The 23364-nt window shown below is 47.2% G+C and overlaps 1 protein-coding gene across 13 annotated transcripts in view; it reads left to right on the top strand.

Annotated features, from left to right (window-relative positions):
* The window catches only part of ENOX2 (ecto-NOX disulfide-thiol exchanger 2), a 54212-nt gene that overhangs the window by 11926 nt on the left and 18922 nt on the right, over nucleotides 1–23364 (top strand). For 6 of the 13 annotated variants that reach the window (XM_075106400.1, XM_075106398.1, XM_075106396.1 and 3 more), the window contains 7 exons: nucleotides 3614–3757; nucleotides 7665–7796; nucleotides 12701–12856; nucleotides 17479–17685; nucleotides 19296–19529; nucleotides 19860–20072; nucleotides 21649–21755. In XM_075106400.1, coding sequence (XP_074962501.1) covers nucleotides 7700–7796; nucleotides 12701–12856; nucleotides 17479–17685; nucleotides 19296–19529; nucleotides 19860–20072; nucleotides 21649–21755 — 1014 coding nt within the window. In that variant the 5' untranslated portion in view covers nucleotides 3614–3757; nucleotides 7665–7699. Of the gene's footprint in view, nucleotides 1–3613; nucleotides 3758–7661; nucleotides 7797–12700; nucleotides 12857–17478; nucleotides 17686–19295; nucleotides 19530–19859; nucleotides 20073–21648; nucleotides 21756–23364 lie in introns of all 13 variants that reach the window. The other 7 variants (XM_075106399.1, XM_075106395.1, XM_075106401.1 and 4 more) reach the window with 3 other exon arrangements.

Here is a 23364-nt window from a genome sequence, read left to right as displayed (position 1 = left end):
ATCACTGAGCTGCCTTTCTGGCTTTTCACAGGGCTTGATGAATTCCACAAACATATCTTTTTTTTTTTTTTTTTTCTTTTTTAGTTGCTTTTCAGGTAGCTGCCTTTGGGGCAGTGTTTAATGCCAGCGCCTCAGGTCTGGATGTTTAGGTAGAAATGATTTAGGACAAGAAGATAAACAAGTATTTATTAATTACTGTTCAGTTCTCTGTCACCAAGGTCTTTTCTCCTCCTCCTTTTATAGGTCTTTTGTTAATCTGCATGCCGAAAGCAGGAGAGACATTGCTGGCTCACAGCTGGGCTGCAGCAGGTTGCCTGCTGGTCTGCAGCTCTGGGGTGCTTCGTTTGCCATGGGGAGGCGGTGGATAGTCAGGGTCATGGGACCTGACGCTGAAGACTTGAGAGCATCTGCAGGTCTGTTTCTGCTCCTTCCTATGCACGTCAGGTCAGGGTTGGAGCCTTCTGTCAGCAACTTGGATATACTAATCTGAGCAGAACATTATCCACTTCCCAGGCGCTGCATTAATTTCTGCCCAGTGTGTGAGCTGAATCGGATCACCGGAGGTCTCCAGGGCTGGCATGGGTGTACAGGGTGTGTTGGGCAGCTGGGAAGGAGCAGGCTGCCTCCCTTCTGGGCTGGCATCAGCTGTTCGGTTGGTGCAGGCACTTTCTGAGGGCTTCACTCATGACCTAACTGGCAGGGCTGCTGGCTGTACAGCTGTGAGAACTTCCTTTGCTTCCTGTAGACCCCAGCGTCTGTCCTGTAGCTAAGGAATCTGGGTTATTTTCCAAAATATGTTAATTTTTTTTTTTGTGAAGAACGCAAGTAGTTTTTCACTCCTTGTTAGCCCACCTCTGCTGGAGCTGGCTGCCTACCCCCCCAGCACGATCATCAGAGCAGGTGCAGCATCTGAGTGCTCCTTCTACACCGCAGAGCGTAATCAAGCATCCTAGCTCAAACCGATGATGGAAATAATTGGCGTAAGTGGCTGCCTTTGCTCTTCAGTGAGTCAGAAAGCAACCGACTGAGTGGTGTGCATTAAGGTTCAGGTGTTGGCTAATGCCGCGTGTCTGCGTGGCGTATCGTCTTCAGCCAGGGCAGGGCGTCCATCCGTCTCAGGCCTGGCGGCACCAGCGTCCGGCTGGATCGCTGCCTGGCGGCGTCCTTCCCTACGCCAGAGCCTGGGAAAACACACTTTGAAGGTTAACATTGCCTTTTCCATCAGCTGTATAATAATAGAAGTAAATCTTAAAATCGCTCCTTTTCTGTTCTCCCTGTTTCTGTGCTACGCACGGCCTCTCTATTTTTAACCTGCTGCATTTGAGACTTGTTTTCCTGAGCCCTCATGACCTCGGTGATATTTTGACTTTGGGGTATTTAAGAAACAGCATTGTAGGCATCTTGTGTAGTCGGGCGTGACTATTGTTGTTGCCAGCTGAATAGTACTTATTTTTTTGGCGGCTTCTTGCGTTCTCACCTTTCAGTAGCCAAGAGAAGAGCCCCTTTGGGCTCTCTGTATCCACTCTCCTGTCTATTTACAGCTGTACACAGCAACCATGTTTATTAACAAGTTCTTGGAAGTGGAATCCTCTAGAATAGAAATCGCGGCGTGGCAGTGTGTCTAGAGGAGGGTTTGGTACAAACCCCTGGCCCATCAGTGTGTTGAGTCGGCATAATTGTTGTCTTTGGTACTCCTGTAGTTCTGCTGGTTTTTCCACCCCAGGAACACAGGCGTACCTCCGCAGAAATGTCGCTACTTTTATCACTTTATATAGGTCCACAAAAAAGACTTTTTTTTTTTTTCCACTGACTGTTCAGAGTGAGTTTGCTGAGACAAAGATAAATCAAACTGGACGTTTTAATGTCCCTTCAGTCTTGCATCCCTGCAAGTGCTGAACATGAGAGAAGGTGGAATAACGAACCCAGTGCTCAGCTGAGGGCAGTACACCTCTCTAAAACTTGCTGTGATTAATTGCATACTTGAACCTTATGTTTGAAACCTCTGGTAATTTGGAATTGTTTACAAAGTACTTTTTTCTTTTTACCTGTAGTTTGAAGAAACAGACACTTTTTAGAGCCCCAGGAATGGTTGGCATTCCGCTGGCACATAACTGCGATGAGTTGACCGTCGCCTGCAATTTGTCCACCACCGATCTGTGGAGGGTGATCGTCTAAGTGACGGTTTAGCACAGAATTACCCTGAAATGGATGGGAAATACACTGGAAGCTGCAAAACAATTTGTCTTCAATCCTCTCTGACTCATATCTGCATAAATAGCTTTTCTTACTAATATAGTAGTTGGTTGTTTAAGGATCTCTTTACCTTTTTGTCCCGTTTCATGATATCCCCTAAAGATCCCGAATTTTGCCCGGTTTTGTGAATTGTCTATTAAAGCCTTTTGTCTCCCACGTGACTGAATGGGAGACAGCTTGAAATTGTGATGGTTGCTTCCCTCTGCTCCCCAGCTCCGGTGCAGCGGTCAGGGTTTGCCTTGTTTTTGTTGAGCCATACGGCTGGGCTTCTGTAATACCAGCTCACAAGGTGGATGATGGCTGTTAAAAACATGGACAGCTTTATCCAAAGCCAACATGCCGTGTGCTGTCAGGCAAAGGGGGTCTCGGTGGCTCGTACCATCTTAACTGTCCTAGGCTTATACCTTTACCTTAGATTTACTTAATTGGTATGGGTCAATCAAATTTATTCTTGAGTAAACCTAAGTCATCGGTAGATCTGCTCTATCAGTTACAAGCTCTGAGCAACGGGACTCAAGGTGCCCTGTCTTTGAGTGCTGTAGCTCTTAAAATGAGCATCTGGAGGCGCTGCCAGCATCTCCTGCGCTCTCGTTAGCCTGCGCCCAGCGGTGGGGCGGGCGGCGGTGGTGTGGCTGAGGACCGACCGCGTAGGGATCGGAGACAAGCTGCTGCCCGCAAAGGAAAGCCTGTTCCTGTGCTGCGGGTTAGGGGAGAGGGAGCTTGAGCCCCGAGGCTGAAGAAGTTTGTCTGGACTCTGATAGTGGATCCGTCCCTTGACTGAGGAGGAGTTTGGCCCAGTCAGCTGGGGCTGTGAGCTCCCCTCTTTGGGGATGCACGTCGCAGAGCACCCTTCCTCGGCTACGAAGGGGGGCAACTGCTCGCCAAACTCCTTGAATAAAAATTGCAGTAGTACCTTATGTTTTTGAAGATCATCCAAGATGTGCCTTGGTTTTTTCCTGGTAAATAATTCCAGGTGAATTCACAGCTGGTGACGAATTGGGTGAAGCTTAAGTAATTATTAAAAATGTATTCCTGGACTGGAAGGAATAGAAAACATGAGTTTCCTCTTGAGTTTCCAAACATGAAGCACTGTACAACCCAGGGGAGATGCACCCCTAGTTTACAGTATCAGTTTGCTTTGTGTGGGTGTTGGGGTTAATGTCTGTGAGCAGTATTTTAAAGTGGTCTCAGTGTGACATTAAGATCAGGCGTAGCTGGGGACAGTAACCAGGAGGCACAGTTCCTCCAGGGGCCTGAAAGGCTGCTTCTGTGTGGGCCTGGGCATTTCTTTTATTACTGTGATCCTGAAGCATCACAAGCCAATTTAAAGGAAGTCTCTGAGTGTATTTTTCTCTTTTAGGCTTAAACCATCTGTCCTTTGATTCTGCCAGCAGCAGCAAATCTCTGCAGCTCGGCAGCGCTGCCGGCCCGCAGGTGCTGGAAAGCGCAGCTGAGAATGGAAGTGATCCGGGCAAGAAGAGGAAGAGAGCAAATGTTCCTCCAGGTGAGCCGAGTAGCAGCTCGGTGGCTGGCGACAGGGAAGGCATCCACCTAAGCATAGACCGAAACCAGCTGCTGTGCTAAGGTGTTAATGCGGAGGGTGGAGGTGGAAATGAAGTCGTGGTCTGCCGCCGCTTGCGGTCAGACCAGTGTCCGTGGCTCCGTGCTTGCCTGGCTTCGGGCGAGTGCTCGCTGCAGTTTCTGTGCATAACGAAAGCAACTGTTGTGTATATGTTTTTGTCAAGCATTGTAGGATCTCTGTACCTGTCCCAGTAGGTTTATCCTTTCTTTCTAATTGGATGATATATCAATATTAAAATCACAACCATAATGAACAGCGTAATAAGGCAGATCAGCCTGAATGACTGGAGACATTTGTTTTTAAGATAATGTAATAAAAGCAAATTGCTAAATGGACCATAATCGGTTATGATGTTGTAATATCAGATCTAGGAGTCTTACTGAAGCTGGTATCTAAGAAATTTTTATTGTATTTCTCACAGAGTGACTGGAAAAAAACCAGGCGAAAGCATGTATTTGCAGATTAAATTGTGGTTGAAAACTGCAATCCCACCAGTGTGACTGGGGAAACGTGGCACCTGCTCATGCCACAAAGACAAGGTGTTACATCATGTAAGAAGTGGTCTGTGGGACTTAGTTGTGCGGCGTTTCCATAGAGGGATGCCAGGGGCAGGAGGGGAAGGGCTCGGCTGGGCTGGAAGCAGAGGTGCCGTTTAGCAGCAGAAGGCCGTCTCGCTGAGGGAAGGCGATGTGCAAGGCACGCAGCTGCAGGAGCAGGCCTGTGGGTTGCTCTGGCCCAACCTTCAGCCGCCCACGTTGTGATCACGAAATCAAAATGTGGTTTTCATTTGGGCAGCTAGGCACTGAGATGTGAGACCAGGACCTTGTGCACCTTGAATAACATGTGGTGATTCTCTTTGTTGAATAACACATACGGTTCTGGGCTGGGACAGGTATGCTTGGGATAGGTAGGCGAAGCACTGTTTTGCGTGTCTCTTCTGGACAGACACTTACTGTCAGGTTTTCACCCTTGTGCAGTGGGATGATCCGTGATCTCACTGCATTGCTGCCTTCTCCAGGGTATTTTGGATTTCATGTTTGTGCTTCCTTTCTTAATTTTTAATTTCATTTCTTTCTTTTAAACTAGCAACTGCCAACTTGGTAATCCCATTTCTCTTCCCCAGTATCCTTTGTTTCTCTCTCTTTGTGCCTGACCTGGTAGCCTGAGCACTGTCATGTTGACAGATGAATGGTGATAACTAAAGTCTGGGCTTGTCCCAGATCTCCTGAGACAAAGGACTTACAAAACTGGGTCAGCTCAGCATCGATTCTGTCCCCCCTGCCCAGGAGACATGGGCCACAGGCCACAAGAGCCGATGGTTTGAAACACACTGAGGGAGATTATAGATTTATAGAATAGTTTGGGTTGGAAGGGACCTTTAGAGGCCATCTAGTCCAACCCCCCTGCAGTGAGCAGGGATGTCTTAAGCTAGATCAGGTTGTTCAGAGCCCCGTCCAGCCTGGCCTTGGATGTTTCCAGGGATGGGGCATCGACCACCTCTCTGGGCAGCCTGCACCAGTGTAACCCTCAGAGTAAAAAAAGTCTTCCTTATACCTGGTCTAAATCTACCCTCTTTTAGTTTAAAACCGTCACCCCTGTCCTACCGCTACGGGCCCTACTAAAAAGTCTGTCCCCATCTTTATCAGCCCCCTTTAAGTAGGTAGATAGTGCCGAGGATTAGAGTTACACAAGTCTGAAAGGAGTAGATTCATTAGTGCTCTTATGTTGAGGCAAAATGGATGTTCTTGTGCAGGTTCTTTCCACTTAAAAAGCAGTGGTTGAGCATGTTGTCATAATAAAATGCAAGATAATGTTGAGTTCACTGCCCCTAACTGGTGAACAAATACTGTAATTGAGGACCCGTCTCCTTCGCTCGCGGGCTGCGATGTGCCGTAGGTCCTGCCTGTCGTGTTGCCATCTCTCTAACCATATTGCAACACATTGCTATGAATCTAGAACAGTCTTATTCCAGAAACCGTGCTTGATGTTAGATTTCATCACTGACAGCTGGAGAGCTGAGTTTTCCTTCCTGGGGGCTGTGGTACGATGTTGTTCTATTCGTGCTGCTTTAATTCACGTTTGATTTGACTAAGTCTGCTGACTAGTGAGCGTCAAGTCTGAGCTATTCGAAGGATGTTCTGTTTTCCCCCAATCAATAAGGTGTGTCAGATAAGGAAAAAAGAGGTGTGCAGGTGGCATTTTGTGCGTAGGTTACCTCCGGTGTAGGCACTGGGCTAGCGCGTAGAGCTTGGCTAATGTAAAAAGTGAGGCGGGTGACTGTGCTGCGAAGGGTGGTGGGACGGGCAGTGGCAGGAGGGAAGATGAAGCCAAGGCTAGATGTTCGACCTTGGCAGGGCTTCATTTAAGTTGGGCGTGGGAGATGAGGATTTTGGAGATGGCCCCAGCGATACATGGGGTGGGTGGGTGGCAGGAGATGGGTCAGTGCGGTGGGAGACCTCTCACCAGGGGCACAGAGGTGGCATCTTGGGAAGGCGAACTGATCTCTTGGCCCCTCTCTGAGGCCAAGAAGAGACGTGTGGTAGAACAGGGTGGGGAATGGAAATGCTGAACCTTTAAATCACAGGGTGAGATAAATGGTCAATAAATTTCCTCCTGCTGGCATGTTATGGAGAGCTTCAGGAGAGCTTTGGGAATCTGTGCACTGCGTTGTGTCCTGGGTTATAAGAGATAGGAGAATATCAACTCTGCTGAGTTTCAGCTTAGAGCCAGGAAGTTGTTCATACAGCTCGTGTCAGTACCGCTGATGACATTCTCCCCACCTCTCTGTTGCTGAAGTCAGATTTTCTTTCAAACGAGCATTTGTTTTATGAAAGCTTCATCAGGAAGACGGCATGTGAGACTGCTCTGTGGCTGCAGGTGGCCACGTCTGGTGTCCCTGCTCTGATTTGGGCAACTGCCTCAAGCGCTGGCTTTCCTCCTCAGCAGAAGAGTGCCCTGGGCAGTGGCTGTTGGCTTTCTTTTCATCTGGATAGCTCCTTCTGTGTTTTTTTCCACAAGAAAAAAAAAGTTAGTGTGGGGATTGTTTTTTGGTTTTGTGTTTTTCCCCTGTGCAGACTCAACCTTGTGCTAAGCATTTTTTTTTTTCCTTTTTCAAATGAGATATTTTGCATTTGGGCACCTCTAATTAAAACCTGTGCAAACAAAAGAAAAAGCATATGTCTTCATGGTGCATGGAAGTAACCAGCTAAAGGCATGGCTGACCCAGCCAAATCACTGAAGAAGATTTGAATGCTTAATTAGTCTACATGTTTGTGTGTTGATAGTTCCACCTGGGTTGCCAGAAACCTCTGATAGACCTTGAGTAATTAACACTGCTGGGAGCAGCATGGCGTTGTTCTTTGCATTATTTCCCCTTCTAGGATGGAGGATGAATGTCTTCAAATGGCAGTGGAAGTACCCTCTGCTGGAACAGACTGGCCATCTCTGTCACATCCAGGGCAATTATGACAATTTATACCTGTGAAAGTTTGTCCTTCGTTCATAAATCTCTTGGGAGGAATCAGTGTACCCTGCACCTTTAATCAGTGTTCCTTTAGAGCCCCTTAGAGCTGTTGACTGTAGTGGATAAAGCATAATTTATAAATGTCATCTACTTGAGAGGGACAGGACTGGATTTTGGTTTGTTTTGTGGTGGTTTTTTTTTTTTTTTTTTTTTTGTTATTTGGCTCTTTCCTATGTGTTAGGTTCCAGTTTGGGTTTGGATGCTGACACTGCAGAGCCTTGCTGGGCAACATGTGCCCAGCGAGGAAGAGTTAAGGTATGCACTAAGCTCTTCCTCACGTCTTTTTCTTTTTTTTCCTCTCAGCAGATGGTGGCAGAAATCTAAGCCTCGACTCCATTCCGATGGGCTTGCCAATGTCAGACCCAACTGCCTGGACCACTGCGATGAACAACCTAGGGATGGCTCCCATGGGGATGACAGGACAGCCCCTCCTGCCCGGTATGTGAGCGTAGCCAGGCTGTGCCCACCTTTTCTTTCAAACGTGTCTTTGGGAAGAGCCTATTTCAGTTGAGTTAGAGAAATGTCTGTCGCGTACTAGAACCATTAATAAGCTGTGTTTGAAATGCATTAACGTCTGCAAGTGATTTATTTAGAAGTCAGTGTTTTAAAACTGGTTTTGGTGGAAATGAGAATACATGTTTTTTGATGCAAACCGTGGTTATTGTGGAGTACCTCTAGATACTGTGCAGTGGGCCAGCAGGAGGAGGGTCCCATGCAGAGCTCAGGAAATCAGTGACATCAAGTAATATATTATTCTAAGCTGAACTGGGACTGCTTAAAAGGAAGGGTGGGAGGGAGATGGAGAGGAAAGCAATAAGGCAGCGAAATGGATATGGCAGAAGTTTATGGAGGCTTCTGCTCCAGAAATGGCCACCTTGTAGTCTGGAGTGCGTGTGCATGGGTGAGTCGTCCTACCCAGGATTTGTTAAAGAGCTCCTGGAGGAAGAGGGCTGTGCTGTACCTGATTTCTCGGCAGTGCAGGCTGCCTGTGCATCAGAATCCTGAAATGAAATTACTGTCTCAGTGCTTTACTGCAGTAAGCACTTGAGAAGGATGCCGTCTCCTGCCTGAATAATTGCCTGCTCACCTGGGGAGGGAGTGTCTGTGCTGGCAGTGCTCTACAATCCTATTTCTGCTCTTGTGGCATAGAGCAGGTAGTTTGCTGTGCAGCTGATAGTGTATTTAAGAACCTCACTTAACTTGCTGTAAGTTTTGCACGCAGCCTGTACTCTTCTGTCCCCTAGGCCTTGTTCCACATTTGTCTTTGCTGTAGGGGTGGTGTTTTCATGTCATTCTCCTGCTCCCATGCTTCTGCTGAGTAAAAATCAGTAGAAGTCTGTCTTAGGAGAGCACACAAGTTTGAAGCCAGTCTCCTATTCCCTGCTGTAAGAATAGTGGAAGACTTCCGAGTGATGTTTCTTTTGATCCTTTTGAGATCAGGAGGTCTACACCCAACACACATGACTCAATGCTTTAGAAGGGGCAAAATATTTTCTTCTGATCTGGCTGCAAGCAAGCAGGATGCTCTGGTGAATATGGATCAGTTCCCAAGCACAGTGATGGTTTGAAGTTTAGACCAGCCATATTTATAGTATCTGTTAAAGATGAGTGGCAGTGGAAGCCTGACGTGCTTTGGGCCATCTTTGCTGAAAGCTGGGTGGGACTAAAGTTGTAGGTCACAGAAAAACTGTCTAAAAATGCTTAAGAATTTACCAGCCAATTTCTGTTCCTACAGATGAAGTAAAGCATATAGTTGTGAGATGCTTTACAAGGACCTCAATGTCTCAAATGAATGTGCAGCACCTTTCCCTCCATCCAACCACTGCCAGCTTTGTATAGAAAAGGTTATTACAGCTTTCACCGAGAAGTATGGCCAGACGTGTTGTTTTTGAACTCTTTAGAGTCCCTGAGGACTTTTTTCTTCTTTCCTGTTCTTAAAAATGGAGACTGGCTCTTTTGAATCTGTTTCCTAAGCCTCTTGGATGCTGGCCTGCAGCCATGGGCTCAGCTTCTTAACGGAAGAAGCAGGTCTCTGCACAGGCTGGCAAGTTGTCTTACGCATTGCTGGTTGAGCAACAAACAGTGGGGCTCACCACAAATGGAAAAACCACGGCTCTGTTTGCCCTTGCACACACACTTTCTACTTTTCATTACAATGGGATAGTTCACTACCCTGCTAGTTCTTTTCCTTCTGATAATTGCATCCCTTCATGCTTTTAGAAAGCTGTAAGTCTTGCTTAATCAAAGAAACACCCATCTTGGCTTTCTCCTCCCTCGGATTCCCCAAGCTCCTCCGTTCCTGCATTAAGGATTTTCTCTGACTGGCATCCACACCCGTGGCTGTCAGCTAACCTCGCAGCAGTAACAAATTACCAGGGCAAGGTGAGACTGCTCTCACTGGCATGAAGAATTATAAAATGTGAAGGGACTGAATTTAGAGGCTTGAAAAAGTTGTAGCAGTGGGTTCACTGTTCCTTGACATGTGGCAGGTAGCCCAGCGTGACCCCTGGCACCTCTGGCTTAGGGCTGGGAAGAACAGCCACCACCCTGCCAAGGATAGCGGGGAGGTGGCCGAGATGCTCCTTGTTCTGCCCCTCTTGCTGCCAGCACTGAGGTTGTGCTCTTGACCTCTTGGGTGTACTTATGTCATACTGTGCTGGGAAGACAAATGGGGTCTTGGACTCTAACACAGGGACGTGTGGAATGGTCTCTGCATTTTCCAGCAGATCACTGTGTGTTCCGTGTGTCTCCCATCCTCTGCTGTCTCAGAGTGAGAGCTTTGGCGATTCCTCTTCCTTCCAGTTGCTCTCGATAGGCAGCAGTAGGGCAAGGTCCAGATCCCTCCTGCTGACATTTTGGAGTACAGCTCCAGGAATACAAAGGATTTCTTTACCATCTCCAGGGTGCTTTAGCAGGAGGATAACGGGATGTGGAGAGCCGGTGTCCTGGGGTGGCTTCTGTGCTGCTTAGGGGGGCACTTCAGGGCCTGCTCCAGTACCTGCTGTGTGCCCAACGGCTGGCTGGCCCAGACCAGTAGTGTTTGTGAGTCTGGTCTAATGCTTCACAGCTGGGTTTGGAGCTCACTGGCACAGATGTTGCTGAAAGGGAGGGAAGTAATGAGCATCCCAGCCTAAACCTAGGCAATCTGAAAGATGTATTGTTAAGTGGGAGGCCAGGATGCTGGTTTTGGCAAGCTGACCCCTGATAACGGCTTCAAAAAGAACACACAGTCCCCTGTAATTGGAGCAACACAGCTAAGTCTGACATACTTGGAATGCTTTGTGAATAAGATAGTCTTCGAAGTTGCTAAATGTGATTAGACAGAAGGGAGTCTGGAGGCACTGTATCCTTGAAAAGAATAAATAAGGGAAATGTACTAGAATAAGCCAGTTTAGTATCAGTAAGAATTGTGTAACCAAGCCGAAAATGAACTGACCACGTCCAGAGACTGAGCTCAACCAGCGGACACGGTGAGGAAGACTGACGACCACCAGCGGACCCTGGAAGACCACCAATGAATGTGAAAGTGCATGCATTAAGGACATTTGCATATATTAATAAGGTCAAAGAATAGCATGAATATGGTAATTATTTCATAGAAATGTAATGAATATGTCTATTTTGATTGCATGTAACCCCTGTAGCAGGGCAACTCCGGGCACACACTAGGTGGAGCGATCCCCTGTGTGCCTGGCGCTGTAATAAAGAAGGCCTGCTTTCTAGAACTACCAATTGAGTTTTAGAGGGTTCTTATATTTGCTGACTCACAGTATCAAAGCGTTCTTCCAGGCCTTCAGGAAAGGGGCTGTGCTGTGCTCATTGCGCTTCGGTTTGCCTCCAGTGGCTGTACCTTTGCCGCAGGGTGGATCAGGATGTTACTTGCTCAGGGTTATGTCCTGCAGTTTTTCTCCAGCTGCTTCATGTCTTCACTGGGCTTTGTCACAGCCACTCACGAGGTGACCTTCATCTCAGACTTCAGCTTAGCAACACGTGAATTTAAACCGCAGAGATCTGGGATGGGGTAGCCTCTCCCCATCCTCTTTTGACTGGTCCGAGCCTATGAGCCAAGCCCGGCTCAAAGACCTCTGTGCCCTGAGATAGCAGTCGTACAGGTATCGCCTCGATCATTCAGGCCAACCCTCGTCATTCCTTACAGCGCATTTCCTTGAAAATGTGTATGCAGTGTGGTCTGGGGGGCCGGGTAGCACCATCACAGGGAGCAGTGAGGCTGCCTGTGCTGTGGAACGGGGCTCTGCCTAAAGATAGACTTGCGTAATTTTTATTTATTTTTTAAGACAGGTAAAAATGCTGCTTGAAATAGCTGAAAACAGTGCTGTCTGCCTGACCTTTTTGATGGTATCACCTCTGAAATCTACTAATGAAAGCTTAAATATTAAAATTCTGCAACTTTAATGTAATGCATTCCAAGCCAGGTGTCATAGACCAGGCGTCAGCCGGGCATGGAAAAGGGTACAGTTCACATGTATTCCTACACCCATGTTTCACAGCTGGCTATGGGAAGATTTCTCGTGCCTTCCTCTGAAAGGCCTGTTTCATGGCAGAGGATTTGCCTCAGATCTGTGCTTTTACTGTGACCGTTCACGTGTGACGCAAAAGGAACAGCAACACTTGTACCAAGTGCAAGGGAATCAAAGTTAGGCAAGCAAAGCGACATACTGAGCTGTGTAGAAATGTAGCCCCAGGCAAAATATTTCAAAATACAAAGGAAAACAAAATTGAGCTACCAAACTCAAACATCCAATCCGGGCACTAAAAGTTACCTTGCATCCGCATCGCTGTAAGTAGCAGTTCTGAAGAGAGGAACACAAACCTGTGTGCCTGCCTCGGGGGTATGAGTAGCATCTGCAGTGATGCCAGCTTAGGATCAAAGGAAAACTGGGACTTGTCTAGTTTGCAAGGTGATGCCCTTCACCCCGTGTCACAGGCGCTCTGCGCTGCTAAACTACGTAATGAAACCCGACTGGGTTAGGTTCTACACTGTTCCCATACGCCAGATTTCTTCATGTGGCTGAACCTTACTGAGGAAGGTTCTGACACTAGATGGGAGATGGTGTCTGCAGAGTAGAAAAGGAAGTGGTTTATTTGAATAGAGAAAATGTATTTGGCTGAGGCAATCAACAATAAAATAGCTTTTAAAAAGTTGTTTTAAGGACACAAATCTAAAGTCCTGGTGAGTTGTACTGTGATGTTCCCTCTCTCGTTGTTTATTCGTTCATTTTCACTGGCACGTGTGGGGAGAGTACTCAGTTTGCTGTCTGAGCGAACAGTCACTGTATGGGTCCAAACCACTACCTGACTCCCTTATTCTCTCCCCCATTTAGATTTCGATCCTGCTCTTGGGATGATGACTGGAATCCCCCCGATCAACCCCATGATGCCAGGCTTGGGGATAGTCCCACCTCCCATCCCTCCGGACATGCCTGCCGTGAAGGAGATCATTCACTGCAAAAGCTGCACTCTCTTCCCGCCTAACCCACGTAACCGTCTGTTTGTGTTTTCTCCTGTTTCTGTCTGTCTGTACAGGAATACGTGTGTCTGTGTGTGTGTATATATATATTTGTATACAAGAGAAGAGCCATTACATTGCTCTGGGGTGAGTCACTATGACTAGGTGCTGGCAGCAGGTGGCAGAGCAATAGGAAAAGCCTATTCCTGTCACTGAGTGTGTGCCCTTTCAGTAAATAGCCTTTTCGGTTGTCAGACTGATAAGGGCTGGGAAAGAGAGCGTTCCAGTCCCTGGATATTTGAACTCTAATCTTCATGGCGTGATTCCTGCATGTATCATCTAAGCCTTCGAAGACAGCAGGCTCCTGGAGGTAAGGGGACTGGGTCAGCCAGCGTGGTCCGTGCTGAGTCTGTGCCCTGGGTTTTGCAGAATGTGATGGAAGGTGAGTAGAGGCAGTTGAAAATAAGACAGAAAACTTTAAGAAACAGTCAGGGCTCACCAGGTTATGGCAGGAAACAAGGTTCCTCTTCAAACTAGCTGGCTGACCCTTTCTTCTCACTTTTATAATAAAAACCAGAGGGGGGAATATACATCGTTACCTGCCAGTTGGCTGGGCTTGTGCAGTGGAGGAGGAAGGCAATGAAATAGCCAACAAGATGTAGATGTGGTGGAGATAAGTAGGAGATTTCACTTCTTGGCACTGGAGGATATCCTTAGCTATTGCTGTTAGGAGGGACTGTATCGGTTACATCTTAGCGCCCGGTCTGTCCCAGTTCTTCGTTTTCTGGACTTCTGGGATTTTTCTGGCTGAGGGACTTCTTGGTACTTGTATTAATTTCCATTAAAAGATTCTGCATCAGCTTGATTACTTTTTTTGGTCAAATCTTACTCTTTCTGCTTCTAAGGTGCACATTTCTGTGGTAATCGATTCCTTTCCCGTTTGTTGCAGGCTCTGTATTTCCGAAGTCTGGTTCGGAGTCATTACTCATCCCGCCAGGCTCGCAGGGCGAGGCGCTTTATTTTCCCTTGCTTTGCCATACAGGTTCTCGTTCATTTATTGGAAGCTTCAATTACATTCAAGTCCTTAGAACTTTTCAGACCAGTTCCTTTTAATTTCTTAAAGTTGCTGCTATGAAATAAAGGCCCCTTCAGTTACAAAACCCGCAGCAAAAACGTTGCTTTTTTAGCTTTTAATGTCAATTAAAGTGGATCATCTTGTGGTTGCTCCAGCAAGATTATTTGTTTTAGCACTAGCTGATCTCTAATGTCCTTAATACTTACAGACTGCTGCCCTGTGGATTTCAGGTGTCACTTCTTATGGGCTCAAGAACTACCTGATGAAATGTATTGACTGGTCATTTGCAATATCATTATTGACACATTTGTTCTTCAGCTTTTGTCTGAGAAATTCGATGTCGTAGTCGCAGAGCTCTTCATAGCATGATGTCTTTTTAGAATATTAAAAAACATTTAAACGTTTCTAGTGTTATCCAAATCCTCTCCTTAGGCACGGCACACTGTGGTCCAAGTCACTTCTGATTTTATCCGTGGTATTCTTTTTTCTCTGTATCTCACAGCTGAACTGCAAAGCCATACCCCTGATTTCAGTCCTTCCTGCGCATACCCTGGCCTCACTTCATTTGAAGCTCGCCTGTTTTCCTTCCAACAACAATTTTGTTCTATGTCCTACTTTAGCAGGTTTAAATACTCCCATTTAGGTTTGTAACTGAAGCAAGTGCAGTTGTTTCTCCATTTTTCTCCAGAGCTCTGCCTGCAAACAGGGCTCTCCTTGGCTTGTTATCGTCAGAGATGAAGCAGTAGTCAGATCCCATGAGCTGTGCTTATTGCCAGACAAGGGGGTGAGAAGTGTTCTACCCCATCAGGCACTAATGATAAACGCTAAAGTGTAAAACTGACAGAAAGCACAGACTGGGGAAGGTAGGAGCGTAAGTGCAGTCTTCGGCATGCTTCTCCTTGCAGTGCCTGCGCAGCCCAGCCGTGGTGTCGGGGCCCCTGGAAAAACAGGGACTTCATTTTTTTCAGAACGCAGAGAAGTTGCGGGAGATGTTTGTAACTGCGTGTCTGTATATAATTCATGCAGAGGTGCCAGCAGATGGCACCCAAGCCTGATGGGCTCCAGCAGCGGGAGATGTCGTGCTCCCATGCCCAGCATTTTAAATAAAACTCTTGCCATGCCCGGACTGATGATTTATCTCTTGGTTCACCATCCCCAGAAGAAAACCTGTCTCGCTGTCATGGAAACAGTTTTGGGTTGGGTTTTTTTGGGGGGGGGGGTGTTGGTTTTTTTTGGGGGGTGGTGGTGGGTGTTTTTAGCTTAAATACTCATTGATGAGTTCAAGAATTTCAAACGCTGTGTTAGAAGGGAGGTGCACTGTTAGTCCCTTTCTAGCTCTGGACGTGTAACAAAATAGTGCATCTTTATCCTGGCAAACAAGTTAACAGTCACAGAACCACTCAGACACTGCTTTCAAGGTATGTGCTCCTCCCAGGTTTCTTCTAGCCACGTTCCCAGTGGCTTTTCAACCTAAGGTCTGTGTGCGTGGTGCAGACCGATCTCCCTCCGGGGTGCTGCTGCATGCACGCCTCCTCCTGCTCCCCTTCTCCCGTGTTTGTGCTCTCTGTGCTCCCCCTTTCTCATCCATCAGAGCTGCTGGCATTTCTTGGTGCTGCGGGTGACTTCCAGTGATGGTTCAGCTGCTTTGAAGACCTTTCCCTTCCCTTCTTGTAACGAGCTGGCTCTTGACTTCATCCAGACCCGGGCGTTTCTGTTCTCAGTTGTGTGAGACGTGCTGAGTGCTGTTTCCCTGGGACTTTGGTCCTCTTCTGGTTCCCCCACTGCATTAATCCCTCCTTTAGTGTGGCCTTGCGAACAGATGCCAGCTGAAATGTTAATTCCTGCCAAACATCTGCCTGGGATATTTGCCAGGGAGGCAATTTCTCTTCCTCTGAGCTAGTCTAGCAGAACATTTTAAGGGAACTCCTATTGCCATTATTTACCTAAAGACTTAAAAACATATTTTTTGCAAAATGCGGATAGGGTGGGTTGAACATCCTCTGTTACAGCTGTTACCTTGTGTTTCGTGTCCTTACCACAGACCTAACACCTGTCTTTTAATCTGAGATACAGTCGGTGCAAAACTTTGTTCGATACAAACGTTAGACTGTGGAGGTTGCTGTCGAGATGTGATCAGGGCTGGCAATTTAGGAAGTTTCCAAGAAAAATTGGTATTGATAGCGAAGTAGGCAGAGGGAAGGTCTGATAAGGTTACGGAGGTGTACTGGAAAGGGGATTAGACTTGGTTTTCAGGGAGAACCTAACAGTTGTGGTCAGTGTTATCCTGAGAGGGCAACCTCAGCATCTCGTAGCGCTTCTGAGCCCTTCCTGGGGGCCCTTGCCACGAGCTGCACTGGGCTGGGCGAGCTCCTGGCCAGGCGCTGGCTTGCAGCTTCTGTTCCTGGGGAGTAGGAGTAGGGCGTTAAAAGGAACTGTTGGTGCAGAACTTGGGTTTACAGAAAAGAACGTTAAGGATGCTGTTTTGTAAGGCTGTACCAAGTCAGTGGTCAGGCTCGATGTGGGAACGAAAAGGAGTTCTTTCAAAAAAAAAAAATAAATAATCCTAATAATTGCTTTTGGAAGAACTTTCCTGGAGACATGCCAAAGAATTAAAAGAATGTGGAACAACGATTTTATTAAATAAATATGTAAGTAGTGTAATTCTGTGAACTTAACCATGAGCAATGCATCTCAGCATGGAAATTCATTTAGGATTTCCCAGCTAAGAAACCCAGTTAAGAAACACCGGGTAACAAGCGCATAATCCTTCTCAGCCTTCATGTACTGAGTTGGGAGGGTCTCATTGCACTTGCCAGGTGGGCACCTGAGCATGGAAACGAGTTCAGTGCTGGAGAAACACTTCTCCAAGTCACAGCAGCCTCACGGAGTCTTTTTTGTGTGCTGCAGCGGTACAGGTGGGTGAGCGAGCCTACTCAGCAGCCTGCTTCTGGCAAACCAGACTTAACTTCCAGCCCGTGTTATGTTCTGTGGTTCATTTCAGCCATACATGTGGAAAAAAAAAACACCCTACTAATTCCTTCTACACCTCTTGGCTATACCCATTTCCTTCATCTCTTCCTTCCATAATATCCTTTTAGTCTAAATTTGGTTCATGACCTTCCCTTAATGTTAATACTTTTGTACCCTTTACAGATGCTGTATAGCTTTTTGCCCTTTAGGATCCTCGTATATGTTTTCTACATATTCTTTACGTTAGGACAGTCCTTTAAGCTGTGCTTGTATAGCAGCTCTCATGCTAAAGTTTTGAGGTCCTGGTGCTGCTTATGTTCTACGACAGGAGCTCAGTGAGCCTTTGCTTGTGCTAGGGAGAGGGTTTGGAGGGCTTCAGGCTCCTGAGTGCTCGTGTTTGGAAAGAGGCCGGTAAATGTGCTTATTTGCATGTAGCAGCTCAGCTGTGCTATACGTCTGCTTGGTAAGGTCGAATGCGGCGGAGCTAGGTGTACATCTGAAGGAAGCCAGGAGGGTATGGTCATCTCTCGGGAGCGGTGGGCAGAGGAAAGGAACCTGTGCTGACAAACCAAAAATTAACCCGCTCTGCTCTCTCTTGCTCTCTTCAGACCTTCCCCCTCCAGCAACAAGACAGAGGCCCCCAGGGTGTAAGACGGTGTTTGTTGGAGGGCTGCCGGAAAACGGAACCGAGCAGATCATCATGGAAGTGTTTGAACAGTGTGGGGAAGTCATAGCTATTCGAAAGAGTAAGAAGAATTTCTGTCATATCCGCTTTGCTGAGGAGTTCATGGTGGACAAGGCGCTCTACCTTTCTGGTAGGTGTATCTCTGTCTCAGGTGGTAGCTTAGAATTCTGGGACAGAGACTTCTTTATAGTTACAATGATAGGCTTTGTTGCAAGTGTCAGTTCTCCTCTTTTTCTGCTGTCTAATTCAATTTCTGAAAGCAGCTCCTGATAGGAAAGATAGCAATAGTTTTTACTTTGAGTACTGCAGACCTCTACAAAATATTGGGATGAGGTACCTGGAAGAATGTCCAGCTGATTCTGCAGATAATGCTTTAGGGTGCTATAAAATTTTGCAGGTGCTCTCAATCACTTGTTAATTGGATGGTGTGCTTGGCTTGCATCGATATGTTTTTCTCTGTCAGTCGTCAGAGCTGGGCTGGCCTCCTTTTGCCTAAGGAGCCCCTGTTCTGCATCCGTGGAGTTTTAAGAGGTTTGTTTTGTGGTGGACAGGCACCTCGTGGTTGGTGTTTGCAGACTCTGCCTGGCTGGCAGAGCGTGTGTTCCCAGCCAAGCCCATGTTTGCAGAGCTGGTTACGCCTGCCCTGAGCAGCCTGGGCTCTCCACCTGACCCGTTACCATTCTAGAAAAATACAGAAATACTTTCTATTTCCATGCTAAAATCCCTTCCAAATTCATTCTTTCAGTACATTAACAAACCAGTGCACAGCCTCCGAAGCCCGTACTCTCTCCAGAGAGATGAGATTGTCAAGATAAGTGTGGGAAGCGATCTTTGCTATTTAAAATAATGGAAACTTTTCTGTAGCCTGTTCTGACTGATTGTAAGCATTGTGTCTCATTCCAGAGGCTGTTGAATCGGGTTAGACTTGCAGTGCCCCATTAGTGAGAGCAGCGTCTCTTTGCAGTCACCCCTCCTACATAGCCAAACCAGCCTCTAGCTGCAGGCTTTCTCTGCTTGTAGTTCCTCCTGCCCCAAGCCATGGTCATGTGCAGAGCCATCAGTGTCCTCCCCACACAAGCGTTGTTCCTGGGTTTGCTCTTCGTACGTAGTTCAGATTTCCTTCCGTACATCCCACCTGTGCTTTTCTCAGCCATGGAGGAGAGCCTTCCAGCATGTTTGTTGTGAAACTCCAGAGAGAGTCCTGCAAACTGTGGTGGTGAGAAGACTTCCCATGCAGCAGACGTGCACATCTGCTCACGTTATTCCTGCTCCCACCGGGTGATGGGGGCTGTTCCAAAGATTACCACCATCCAGCTGCTGCCCTCTTTGCCGTGTCTCACCTCTAATTTCCTCCCTTCCCATCCCCAACTTCTGGAGCCTGCGAACGTGTGGAGCCAAGGCAGTTCTGCCTCCCCCGTGTGAACAGCTGGGCTTAGTCCCACTGCCTGAGAGGTTGTGTCCAATTACAGTTGCTATTCGAGACCCAGTACCTGCTAATGTTTAGAGGAGGAACAGCCCATGTAAGGTCTCGCCTGGCATGTGCGAAACACAGGCAGAAAGCAGCAAACCCCCTAACAATGTTTCCTTCTCCAGCATCACTCTCTGTGCACTATGCTCTTCAGTCAACTCTTCCATTGAGGGGCTTTCTGCCCTGCAGGAATGAGACACGGGCTCTGGTGGGTGGTTGGAGCCGAAGGTAAGTCACCTGTCCTGTCTGATCGCTGTTGTCATCGCTGCCAGGCTATCGCATCAGGCTGGGCTCCAGCACTGACAAGAAGGATACCGGGCGCCTACATGTGGATTTTGCTCAGGCTCGGGATGATCTGTACGAGTGGGAATGTAAGCAGCGGATGCTGGCGAGAGAGGAGCGCCATCGTAGGAGGCTGGAAGAGGAGCGCTTCCGCCCGCCCTCCCCGCCTCCCGTCGTCCATTACTCCGACCACGAGTGCAGCATTGTCGCTGAGAAGCTGAAAGGTAAGTGGTTCTGCAGGTGGCGGCCACCCTCCTGGGCAGATCCTGGGCCAGAGATCTGTATTCTCCAGTGATCGTCTTGCTGAACTGAAACGATGGTGCCATCTGAACCTTGCAGAGCCCCTTCAGACTGAGCCCTCAGCCCCGTGCCTGGCGGCTCTCCTAACCATCTCTTTTTCAGAATTGTTTGCCTTTTTGTAAAAACAAGCCCATACCTGAGTACAACAGTTTCTTCCAAACCATCCTTGTTCATGTAGAAGGGTGTAAAGGATCTAAAAGCTGCGCAGGGGACCCCGTACTTGTGTGGTGTAAAGGCATCCTTTCTTGCTGCAGATGACACAAAGTTCTTGGAAGCCATCCAGACCTTGCTGACCTGGATAGAGCGTGGAGAAGTGAACAGGAGGACTGCCAACAACTTCTACTCCATGATCCAGTCGGCCAACAGCCACATTCGCAGACTAGTGAACGAGAAAGCCGCTCATGAGAAAGAGATGGAAGAAGCTAAAGAGAAATTCAAGCTTGCTCTCTCAGGGATTCTGGTTCAGTGTGAGTAGTGTTTCCGCGTTGGTTGTCTGTTGCTGTAGGGAAGACGCTTAGTTTCCAGAGTCTGGAGGGGCCACCCTACAAGGGCTCCGGGAAAAGAAGTAGCAATTGCTTCTGTGCAGCTACAGTTAATTTATAAGCACGTATCATTAACTTGGCAAAAGTTTCTTGTGGTACTTTTTATTGGAGTAAGAGTCCCCAGCTCGGGGGGAGGAGAGAATGAATTCTTAATTTTCTTCCTCTTTTAATTATAGTCTATTAGTAGTTCTGTCATCTTTTCAACTCCACTTCTGTGCACAGTCAAGGTAAGTTCCTGGTAATCTGGTGCCTCAGCGAAGTGTACAGGATACCAAAGGTAGGATGCAGCAGAGTGTTCCCAACGGCCTGTTCTCGGTCACAACTGAAAACCTGTTGCAGAACAGCATTTTTAACCTTTTTCACATCTGGGTCTTTCAAATCCCCGTACTTCGTTAAACCACGAAATCAAGGGAGAAGCGTGGGCTATATTAGCTCCAAGATGTGACCTTTAACAGTCCCTCAAACCTTTCGTTGCCTTTTACACATCCTTTCTTTAGTAAGTCTGAATTTTTTACTTTTAAGAGGACCTTCTCCACAATTGTACTAAGTCTCCCTGAGTCCCTTGGCTAGGTTGTAAACATTCTTTAATTTTTGGTTTTATATTCAGTAATTTTGGCTGTTACTTGTTTGATACTTGATTTTTGAAATTTTTTTTTTTTAAATTCTGTTCGTGGTAAAAAACACGGGCACACGGTCCAGAGGGAAATACAGTAAGCACTGCAGAGTCAGTAGTAATAGACAGCAGCATGCAACTCCGCTCAATAAAACACCCACTGATATCTCAGCCACTCTTTGGTTAATCTAAGTAGCAGAGAGCTGATCTTATTTTGTGAGAATTATGCCTACTATAACATCACAAGCATAAAAAAAACCTCAGGTAGACGTGCTTTCTGCTGTTGGGTGAGCTCTCATCTGAGGAGCGGCGCTTTGTATTTCCAAAACCCGCTGCAAATTTTCTAGAGAAATAGAAGGAATAGATCTCAGGAGCGGAAGAAGTTGGTGGCTGATGCCAGGACCCTTTCTCTGTAGCGTGCAGGGGCGGGATGCGGCCGAGCTCTGGCCGTGGCACAGTTCCTTGGGCCTGCACCCACAGGACGGAGGAGCCTCCGAAGTGCCAGCTTTCATGGGTGTACTTAATCTTCCCATTTTAGAGGGCGAGTGCTGCCCAGCTGTACTTGCGACACTCGTAGGCAGCGTTGCGCTGCGTATTCGAATATTTTTCAGCACAGCGTGTGCCTTCCTTTTTTTCGCTTGAGAGCAGATGCCGTTTTCCCGGTTGATTGTTACTCTGTGAGCATTTGACGCTGGCCTGGTGAAGTCCACCCTTTTCTTTCCAGGCACAGAGTCCCTTTCCTGAGCATAGCTTCAGCACAGTACAGTGTTATAAGAAAAGGTTAGCCAAACCACCTGCCTGATTCCACTTTTTTACTCCTTTACTCCTCTTGTTCGCCCTCTCTGGATGATATTCTGCCCTGATTTGACTGCTGATTTGATACTACAGTCGAGCAGATAGTGGCCGTGTACCATTCTGCCTCCAAACAAAAGGCTTGGGACCATTTCACGAAAGCTCAGCGTAAGAACATCAGCGTGTGGTGCAAACAAGCAGAGGTTGGTAATTTTTTATTGTGTTAGATCCTCCAGCTCAGTCTCTTTCTTGTCAGGCTATTGATGTTAAGTTTGCACAATGCTCGCGTGGATAACAACACCTTAATTCACAGTATGAGATGGGGATTACTCAGTCGTCTCTTGTGTTACAGGTAATAAATTTTCTCTTGGTATTTGTGTTACTAGCAGCAGTACATTGAGATCTGTATGCTGACTGAAGTTGTGCACAAGAACAATAGTAACTGTTGATCCGTTTTCTGCTGGTTTTCATGTTAAAAAGAGGGATTTCTAGAGAGATGTTAAAAAAACCCCAAACAAACCCTAAGCATCATCAGAGCTCTGTTTTATCGCATTATTTCCACCTCTCAAGTCTGTCGATAACAATCACAGCTGGACAGTCTGGAAAATTGAGGCAGGATGTTCTCATGTTTATGTCTTTATCCCATGCAGCAACATTGCTAGTGAAATACGGGGTTTAAAGGCGGTGACAAGGATGGGGCTGATGGAAGAAGGCATGTCACTCAAACCGCTCCTCCTGCAAGAGGAAGAACAGTTCTCAGTCCCCTATCTGGTCTTATCAAATCTTATTGGAGTCAGGCACGTCGGAAAAAGTAAAGCTAAGGTGGAGAGAGGCTGTCTCTTGGGAAGTGATGGTTTTGGGAGATGTTTGTTCCAGATTCTGTGATGAAGTACATGCCACCTGCATGGTAGGGATGTCACGTTGCTTGGCTGCATCTGGCAGTGGAGCCTGTTTGTCTGGCCTGAGGAAGACAGGAGGAGATAGCTGTGCTCCTGGGAACGTGGAGGGCTACCAGGAGTGGCGGATGAGCCCCGTGGGGGTCTCCTGGTCAGAGCTTGCCTCCCCTGGAGTCTCACTTCTGTGCCCCTTCCCTGGAAAGGTTAATGCTCAAAGTGGTTACAGGAGTATTGTCACCCTGGGGTATGAATAGTTTTGAAGGAAAGAGCAAGAAATTGTATCTTGCTCATCAAGCTTTTGAAGTAGGGTGGAGTTTGAATCCGTTTTTACCACTGGCAATAAAGACATCTTTGAAGTAGAGGACCCAGATCTGCAGTGCAGAAGAGAGCTGCTATGAAAAATACCTGCCTTTTATCCTAATCTAGGGAAACTCTGCTGTGTTTGGAAATATTCTTTATCCACTGCAGAAGCGCTAGCAGTTTGGAGCTGATCTTGTCATTTATGTGTCAGAAATAAAGCAAACAGATGCTTTCTCATCTCAGCATAACCTTAAGGTTTCCAGCCCAGTGGGTCGCTGGTGTTCAGCAAAGCCAAGCTGGGAATACCGGTCCAGATGCATAACGTGGCACTTGTTTTAGGGACCGGAAAGGAGTTGGGCATTTGGCACTGTTGCCTAAGCGTTCCCATGACAGACGTGTAAACATCCAAGAGGTTATTGCCTGCGCGCACTGCTGATTAGTCAGGTTTGGGCGAGAAATCCTACTCTGCCTGATAGCTTCGGATTTTCATTTTGATCTGTTTTGGCTCCCTTGTTTGGAAAGCAAAGGTTGCTGACTGCTGGACTTCATCGTGTCGCTTTCCAGAGCTCTGTGCAGCCAGTCGTGAATGTACCCTCTTGAGATGGGGAAGGCACAG

Source organism: Phalacrocorax aristotelis, chromosome 11 (genome assembly GCF_949628215.1).
Source record: "Phalacrocorax aristotelis chromosome 11, bGulAri2.1, whole genome shotgun sequence".
NCBI classification, from domain to species: Eukaryota; Metazoa; Chordata; class Aves; order Suliformes; family Phalacrocoracidae; genus Phalacrocorax; species Phalacrocorax aristotelis.
This window is presented reverse-complemented; position numbering and strand designations above follow the sequence as displayed.